At 34.9% G+C, this 8984-nt stretch overlaps 1 protein-coding gene across 4 annotated transcripts in view; it reads right to left on the bottom strand.

Annotated features, from left to right (window-relative positions):
- Positions 1-386: 386 nt before the first annotated feature.
- The window catches only part of ube3c (ubiquitin protein ligase E3C), a 119364-nt gene continuing 110766 nt past the window's right edge, over positions 387-8984 (bottom strand). For all 4 annotated transcript variants that reach the window (XM_052016734.1, XM_052016732.1, XM_052016733.1 and 1 more), the window contains exon 24: positions 387-1872. In XM_052016734.1, the coding sequence (XP_051872694.1) occupies positions 1702-1872 (171 nt within the window). In that variant the 3' untranslated portion in view covers positions 387-1701. The remainder of the gene's footprint in view (positions 1873-8984) is intronic.

Raw genomic sequence — 8984 nt, 5'->3', positions numbered from 1 at the left:
CAAACAAGGTGTTGAACACTTCGATCCAAGCACTGAAATTAAAAGGGAATTCACAGTAAGGGTCCAGCTGAATCAAGATTGGTTGCAAATTTGATGAGAGATTTAAATTGGATGTGGAATGTATTGGCACAAAAAAAAATTAAATGTGTTCTTTGAATTTAATGTACATTGGTTAAGGTTGCTTAGTGTTTATCTTGTAAATATTTTCATAACTTGAACTATATTATTAAAGTATGTTCTGATGTAAAATGCCAGTTCCTGGCATCAGAACATTGTGGCTTAAAAAAAGTATAAAATAACATTAAAATAACTTGATTGACATGATAAACCTTCAGTCTATTTTGGCAAACAGTTTATTATGTAGGATTAAATTATTTTGAATTGCGTATCCTCATGCAATAAACACAATCTTAGGCTCTATTCCTCAGAACTCTGGAGTATTGACAACAAAGACTGTATCCTGGGCTTTATCTTTTTACCCCATAAAATCCATTTATTGAATAAAAGACAGGATCAAAAATTTATATGGACATCGGTAATTAACAATCAGTGCTCAAAGTATTAGGATCTGTTGCACTTCTTCACACTAAAGGAAAACAATATTCAATGGAACATTATTAGTTTACTTGTACCCTGGTTTTCCATGCAACTTTCAGTAATAATCTTTCATAACAGAAGACAGTGTACAAATATGACACATTAGTTCCATTATTCAAATTTTGTTTAATAGTTGTTAAAGTTATAACTCTTAACAATAAGGACCATTCTGATAGCACAGAGGTTTAATACACGAGAAAACTGTACAGATACAGAACAAAAACAATAGTATTCACAGATGCAGATAATACATGTATTCACATCTCTGTTTACAGAAACTGCTGACTAAATTCTGTCTCAAACACATTTACCATGGCCTAATGGAACTATTTTATGAGCAAGCTGAATTCTATTGCGATCAAGTAATCTCCTGTCCACATAATATCTCATCCACTTAATGCTTCTTATTCCGAACTCTCACCACAGTTATGCAGAAGGGCCATATAATTAATATAATGTCACACCATACAATTTTAATCTAGACTGTAAATTGCAACTATGTTTTAATTGGGTTCCATATTGGGACATAATTGTGATTTAAAACAGATTGTAAGAAATGTGCAACTTTTTAAAAAAAGTAAAATGCAGCAGTATTACATGGTTTATGTGCTCCCACCTAACCATGATATTAAATGCAACCAGAATAAAGTTTAAAAAAACATTAGCCGCATCTTGCCTGATGAAAATAGGCTTCTGATGAAGAAGGCCTATTTTAAATGCAAATACCTTCCATTATTATGGCTTGCTTTATTGCCCATTTTGACTAACACATAACATTGGCTGAATCTTTGGTTAACGCCACACAGCACAGGCTATTTTTCTGTTAATGCCAAGTGATAATTTGATCATCACAATTTACCAGCCACTTGCCCAGAACATAGCCTCAATCTTAACAGTAAAACTCCCAAAGTACTCATATGATCATACATCCATCTGAGCTACAAATATATGATGATTAGAAGAAGCTTCATCTTTGCAGTTCACTTCATTAAAACCCATTTGATTCTACACAATTCAGTCTGTCCCCTTGTGAGAACTTTTGATTGTTGGTACATGTTGTAAGCACCATCCATCATTCTCAATCTTCAGTGTCCCATTTTTACTTCAACTTAGCTCAAAGCCTGCTGCTGATTCAATTGCATAAAGTAATTTACTCCTCATAAGACTTTCATCATAAAATTCTGGAAGTTTCAGAAGGTTCATGCAAGTGCTGGCTGTGGGTAAACGCTCCAGGTCAGTCCCTCCATTGTGTATACAAAACGCTGGATATAATTCCTAAAATCAAATTTAAAATAGGGTTAGACTATTACCACAAAGGAAACTATTCATTTGCAAATAATTTAATTTTTTTTAAAATCCAAACTAGTTTCTTTGAGGAAGTAATGGAAAACTGTCAACATAAGCATAATTTGAATGAATATTAATCAAGGTTGTAATTTGCATTTTAATTCCTGAAACATCCTGGCATTCTTAGGATCATTAAAAGACACAAACATTAAAAAAAATAAGATTGTTGAAAGAAAATACTGAATGTTCACCAAAACTATATAGCAAGTAATATTCTGGAGATTACCGATATAGCTTTCAAAGTTATGCAAGCTGCATTTACAAGAATTCAATCTGGTCCTGTTCTCACAGTTGAAGTTACAGAAACTTAAATTTATTAAGACAGGTTGAAGGAAATCATTTGGTCCATTCTAGTTTATTCCTCCTCAAAGATACTGAACCCACAACAAAGGCAAAATTACCTGGATACCAGAGTTGGAAAAACATACAAAATACTGGAAATGATCAGTATATGGAGGAAAGGAAAGAAATAATTTGAAAACAAGCCAATAACCCTTCATCAGAATTGATAACATATCAATAAGCCAATATCCTCACCCCAAGATAGTGCTTGAAATGACTGGAATGTTAGCTGACACTTGTGGATGAAGGAGAGTGTAAGACCAATTCCAACTTCAGCTCAAATTAAGAAATGTTACTTTGTGTACTGGTTAGTTTATAATTTTATGGATTTAACCTTTCCTTATTGTGTACTATTTTATGTACAACCATGACATCAGTTCTTGGTTCTTCAAAAGGCTTAAAAAAAAAACAGGTCTCTATTTTTTCTTCAGATAATGGGAATCTATCACTTGGTCGTTCCCTGATGCCTTATGGGCTAGGTATCTCTATATAAATTAGTATTACTGACAAAAGCTCAAATGATAGCACAGAGAAATTTAAACTGACTTTTTCTTGATTAACGGAAAATTTCTGAAAACTGTTTAAAATCACAACATTAGAAGAAACAACATACACATCAACTCCATTTCTCTCGTGTCATACACAAATCTATCCCTTCATGAATTTCACCCCTTAACACAATCTTCACTTTGGATTGCTTCTGTAGTAAGTATCTGAAAGATGGGCTTAGCTGAAATAGCCGATGAAACATAACCCGGAGATTACTGGTACTGGTAAAGGAAAACTAAGTTAAATAGAAATACAGTAAGTTTTGGAGAACAATAAGGTACTTCCTCCTGATTAATGAGACACCAAAACGTAGGAGCTTTGAGGGCCCATAATGAAAATGTTTACAGAATAGTCACAGCCATATGACATTGCCAGGCAACTGCTTATAACAAAGCATTACATGATTGAATAAATCTTCATAAACTGATTTTTCAGCACCTTTAATGAACTTAAATTCCAAAGTATAAAGAGGAAATATTCTTCATTTCAATTTGTTTTAAAAGTCTAATCTTTGCTCCAGTTTATCTAATCTTCACTTGATAGATGACAAGGGACTATTACTTGGGCAGCATCATTTACTATAATTAAACAGAAGTACTGAATTATTTCACAATTTGCTTATTTAACTACATATGGAACCTCAAAACAAATACCATTTGTGGAAAAGGGGAGAAAAGATCTCTCTACAAACACCTTATCAGTTCTGTTACAGCGGCTACTACCTAAACTTATTTGGTAACAATCTCACCACGATTACCCATATCAGACCATATAATTTTTCATTCATTTATCAAACACCAACATTTTGCAAATATTTATAAATTATGCAACAAATATTTAATCAAGCTACTGCATCAATTAAGAGGCTATATCCAGTACAAAAATAGTCATTTTCAAATTTGATTTTGCATAACACATATTGCTTATATAGATGCCAATGATTAGAGATCTGGATTTTCTACAAGATCCTGGAACATCTCAGCCTTTAAAATTTGTAGTATTCCTACATAAATAGTATCATAGTTCTTGTAAAAAAAAAAGATCTTAAAACCATTTATAAGATCCCTACAGTGTAGGAATCTGAAGTTACCAGGATATTGTTGATTTGCTCAGTGATCCTAAAGTACAGCAGAGATTTAACAATTTAAGGTTGTAGTGAAATGGCAATCAGAACTTGCTTAACTATGCCTATTGACTTGGTTAACTATCATTGCTCGCAGGAGGCTTTATTCTGGAACGTATGATTTTCTGAAAAAGATTTCAATCATCTTCTAAAATGGATTAGCATTGACAGTGCTATTTCTTTTCTAATGAATTTTTGGACATTTATTGCACTTAATTAAAGATAAGGCAGCATTAGTACAGGGCAAAGTCAAAGTGCAGCCTTTGAGCAGAATGCTTATCAAGCAATGAAACGGCTGGTGAAAATAAATGCAAAGAACTAACAGCTAAAAATGGATGGCCAAGAAGCTTTATATGCTTGGCAGATTGTGTTCTGATTCACAACGTATTACTCTAGGCGCTGCAGTCTCCCCCGTGCATATATAAATCTGTCTACTTATATTACACGTCTTTCTAACAGTGGTTTCTTGCGTAGTCTGCTGATGCCACCTATTCATCTTGGAAGATATTTCTGTTAATTCACTTCAGATTGAGAATTGTTAAGAGATGCAAAATTATTACCACAAAAGCATAGACTAGAATAAACCACATAAGCCAGGTCTAGTGATGGCTCAACAGGTTTACCAAAGAATTCTAAATTTGTTGCTTCTAAGTCAGACAATAGGAGAATAACTTGCATATCAATGACTATATTCTAGAAGCAGAGTTACAGACCCATTTTCTCCCTCACATGATCTACGCACCACCAAAAGACAGATGAGCAATATAAACCAGGAAGCTTACTGTATGCTGAGTTAACTAATCTCAGTTTGGGTAGGGTTAAGGGGAATAATGGAATTAAAAAAACATACTAGCTTCGAATGCAGTCCTCATTTCTTACCATTAGTAGTTTGTCATTTTTCTTTTAAAAAATATTTCCAATAATGGAACACATCATTTTCTGATTTTTCAGAAAAGCCAGAGTCTTTGGTAATAAATTCACAAAGTGCCAATGACCTGAAAATTCTGATTGTGCACTAAAATTTAGATGAAATTTTGAGACTCTATAAACTTGTTGAAATGTCATTGAGCAAAACCAAATGAGATTTACTGATTAATGGGGACATCTTTTCTGCAAACTTAATTCCAGAAGCTAATTACAAATACAGCCTTATAAAGACAGCCTTATAAAGAAATGTATAATATAAATATCACCTGAAAAATGGCTCTTACCAACTTTCAAATCACAATTTAATGTCAAGGTCGGGAACCGTAAAGTCTAACAAGGATCAACTCAGTCAGCAGAATGTACATATTAGATAAGGACAATTTGGGCACTTTTATCTGGTAGTTATTTGGAAGAGATTAGTCAAATAATTCCTAATGGCAGCTATTTATTCTTCTCGCATTAAGTGATTACTATCTGGCAAATTCATCCTGTTTTATTGATCGGTGGGTATTAATGAGAAGACCTATAACAGAACAAGAGCAAGGAAGACTTACAGCCCAGTCCTAGGTTATCATAGTCTGGATAAATAATTAGAGAAAGATACGCATATCACTACATTGTAAAAGTATAAAAGTTCAAGAACAACACATGACAGGGCATTTCAAACTCAAATGAGTTCACATTTTTCATCTATGATTTACTGAAAACTCTTCTGAAACAACTTGAATTATCATATCCATGAAGTAAATTTTTGATGTATTTTAATGACCATAACTTGGGGGCAAGGGGTCCACAGGGCACAATTTCATAATTTGCCCCCTTACGTGCAGTATGGCCTTCACTTACAACAGACACATTTAGTGCCAATCTTCATTAAAAAGGGAAGTGAAACCAAATGATTTCCTTTCTTAAATGTTACCTCAAAAACATTTAAACAAAAAGTTTAAATAACTTTATGTACTTGAACTGTTTCTCAATGTCTCCAATCATGTGATATTTAGAAACAGTGTAAAAATGCCCCGATAGCACAATACATCAGAAGGGCACAAGGATGATCCAGGATTCTTGCAGACTACCCTGTCTTACACAAGGACCTGAGCTGTGACACCTCCAGGACATGAGGAATTACGCAGCTGCAAAATGTTAGTACAGCTTTACTGGCCCCATTGGAGCTGAATGAAGGCGTTTAAAATCATTAATAACTGAAATAGTTACTCATTATTTTGTTTTACAGGGACGAAGTGCCAAGCACTAGAGGACACATATTTAAGGTGAATGATCAAAGAAAGTAACAAAATTGTTCACCCAACTAGTTGAGACATCAATTTCACTGCCTCTCAGGCTTATCAAAACAGTTCATTAAAGCTTTTACAATGGAACACAAATGATCATAATTGCATAAAGTTGCAATTTATTTTAATTATCCTGCAGGGGTGTGACAACCTAAACACTCTTGGGATTCAGCAGACAAATATTTCAATTTGGGGATAACTTTAACTGTTTTCATGCCTTCAGTCTCTTGACAATTATTTGGGATCCAGTTTTCAGTTCAAGTCCCAAAGTAGCACTGCCTTCTTAGAACTTAAGTGAAGCAACCATTGCACATCTGATCAGTATGCCTTGGCATGCTGGTCTGCCATGGATGAGAGGTTGTGAATAGGCCTAAACTGTCTTCAAACATTCCAGTTTTTTTTTACTACTGGCACAACATTCTACTGGCACAACATTTGCCTTGGTTGTGATCAACTAACATGGGTTTAAAAAATTAATCTTGGATCTCCTGATATCTGCATTTCATTTGACACCATGTAATCCAGTGAACTTTTGGAAATGCCACATATTTTTCCAAGAATTTTGCTTATTGAAAACATGCAAAATCTGGGATATTATTAACATTATACAGTTTGTAAACTGAGGTTTCCATTTGGTCAGTCTTTGAATTGCAATCTATCATATTTCATCACCTCTAATCCCAATGCCATGCACACACACCCCAAATGGAACTATGTTTTGTTAACAATCCAATATATAATGTAATTTGATGTATTGATAGCCACTCTAAACAGGCTAAGTGATCGAGCATGATCATACTGTCAGAATCTGGTGTGAGCAAAGTGGGATTGTTAAAGGCACACAGTAGCATCTATTTAAATATCATAAAATATCAAAGCACACGATAATATTTATCACTTTTTTTTTAACCACAGTCATAATAGCTTATACAGCCTTTAAGGATCTCCATTTCAACATTAGTGTTTCACTAAGTTTATATAATGTGATGAGTACTATCAATGCTCCGTAGAAAAAAATTAACACAATACTTTTTACTACATGGTGCTGCTTTAAGTTGTTCTAAAATTGTCCCATTGCTGTCAATAGTGACTAATCAGTAACCACCTGATTGCTATATGGCTTACAAATTAAGTTAAATTACTGAGCACTTTTTATCAATGGAAGTGGACTTTGCACAAAATCTTCACACCACCTATTAATATTTACTGAAATTCCATTGTGGAAAAAAGGCCAACCGCAGCGAAGACAGGTGAAAATATCACATGCTTGTTATTAATGAAATCTGTCATAGCATGGATTATTCCTCCTTCTTAGGCCATCCCTTGGAATCAAGTACAACTTCCTTCCACTCCAGTTTTCTGCTTTCTGAGGTGGCTAATAAGTCCAATGTGAGAACCACAGACACTTCTCGCTGTCAAGGCTGTGCTGATGCATTGAAGGCAATAATGAACACATCATCCATGTCTACCATTGGCAGGAGGTGGTTCCCAAGATATGGGAAGTTGACCATGTTTGCCAGCATCTCACCCTGAACTTTTACTGCTGGAGGGAAGTGTGGTGCAGCAGAGGCAGGTTGCTAGAGGACCTATGTCTTGCAGATGCTACGGCCTATCCTTCAATAGCTTAGAGCTCATTCTCTGAGCACGTGATGCATATCATCTACATATTGCAGCTTGACTGCTGATGCTTGGATAACCTTGGTTCTAGATTGTAGTGTCTTAGGTTGAACATTTCCCATTAACTTCAAAGATTAGTTCACTCTGCAACAATTGGAGGTGGGGTACAACATGCAGTAAAAAAAATTATGCAATCACTTGAACAATGCACATTTCCCAAGCTCTGCAGAGCTGCCCTTAAACATTAAAATAGTCAAGTATTCACATGACACACAAACGTGTTTTGTATTTTAGAAATACTTGGCCATATAGTTACATTTTCCCTTAATTATCACACTGACAGTTAAAGTGAATGTGAACTGACACCATCAGAAGGTTATACTAATCTGCTGAAATGCTGTTACTGCAAATAACAGTCAAGTGATTCATGGAAAGGTAGAATCCTACTGGATATAGCAGAGTACAGATAATTGACTACATGACACTTGATACATCTGAAAAAACTGACATGCACTTTACACAGAAATGAAAGAAACAATTATTGTCAAAGCACCATGGAATGACCATGCTTTAATGTAATTACACTTACCTCAGAAAACAAAACAATGAGATCAGGGTTGACAGGTGTCATACATCACATACTTTATTTAAAGATAAATACAGGAATAAATGCCTTTTGCAAAAAGAAACCAGATACAATGAAATATCCTAAACTCTACACTCAGCATGAAGCCCTCTTTATCCTTGTTCACACACAAAGACAAACTTCCATGGAATTTCCAGCTTACTTCAAAAATGACTCTGGACTGCACAGAAGTGTTCCGGGGTTAGCAAGGTGTGGTTTCAGTAACATCCTCTTTCATTCAGTAATACTTGCAATCCAGTAAAGTGGCTTAAGCAATAAATTGGTATTGGGCAACAATATCACAAAATCACAAGACAGAAGTAGGCCATTCAGCCCATCGAGTCTGCTCCATGAGCTAAATTAATACTATTCCTATCTAGCCCCAAATTCTGGCCTTATCCCCATATCCCTTGATACCTTGACCAATTAGATACCAATCTATCTCCCCCTTAAATGCCTCCAATGATTGGGCCTCCACAGCTGTACGTAGCAAAGAATTCCATAATTTCAATACCCTCTGGCTAAAGAAATTTCTCCTCATTTCTGTTTTAAACCAGTACCCTCT

The sequence above is a fragment of the Pristis pectinata genome, chromosome 5 (assembly GCF_009764475.1).
Source record: "Pristis pectinata isolate sPriPec2 chromosome 5, sPriPec2.1.pri, whole genome shotgun sequence".
NCBI lineage: Eukaryota > Metazoa > Chordata > Chondrichthyes > Rhinopristiformes > Pristidae > Pristis > Pristis pectinata.
This window is presented reverse-complemented; position numbering and strand designations above follow the sequence as displayed.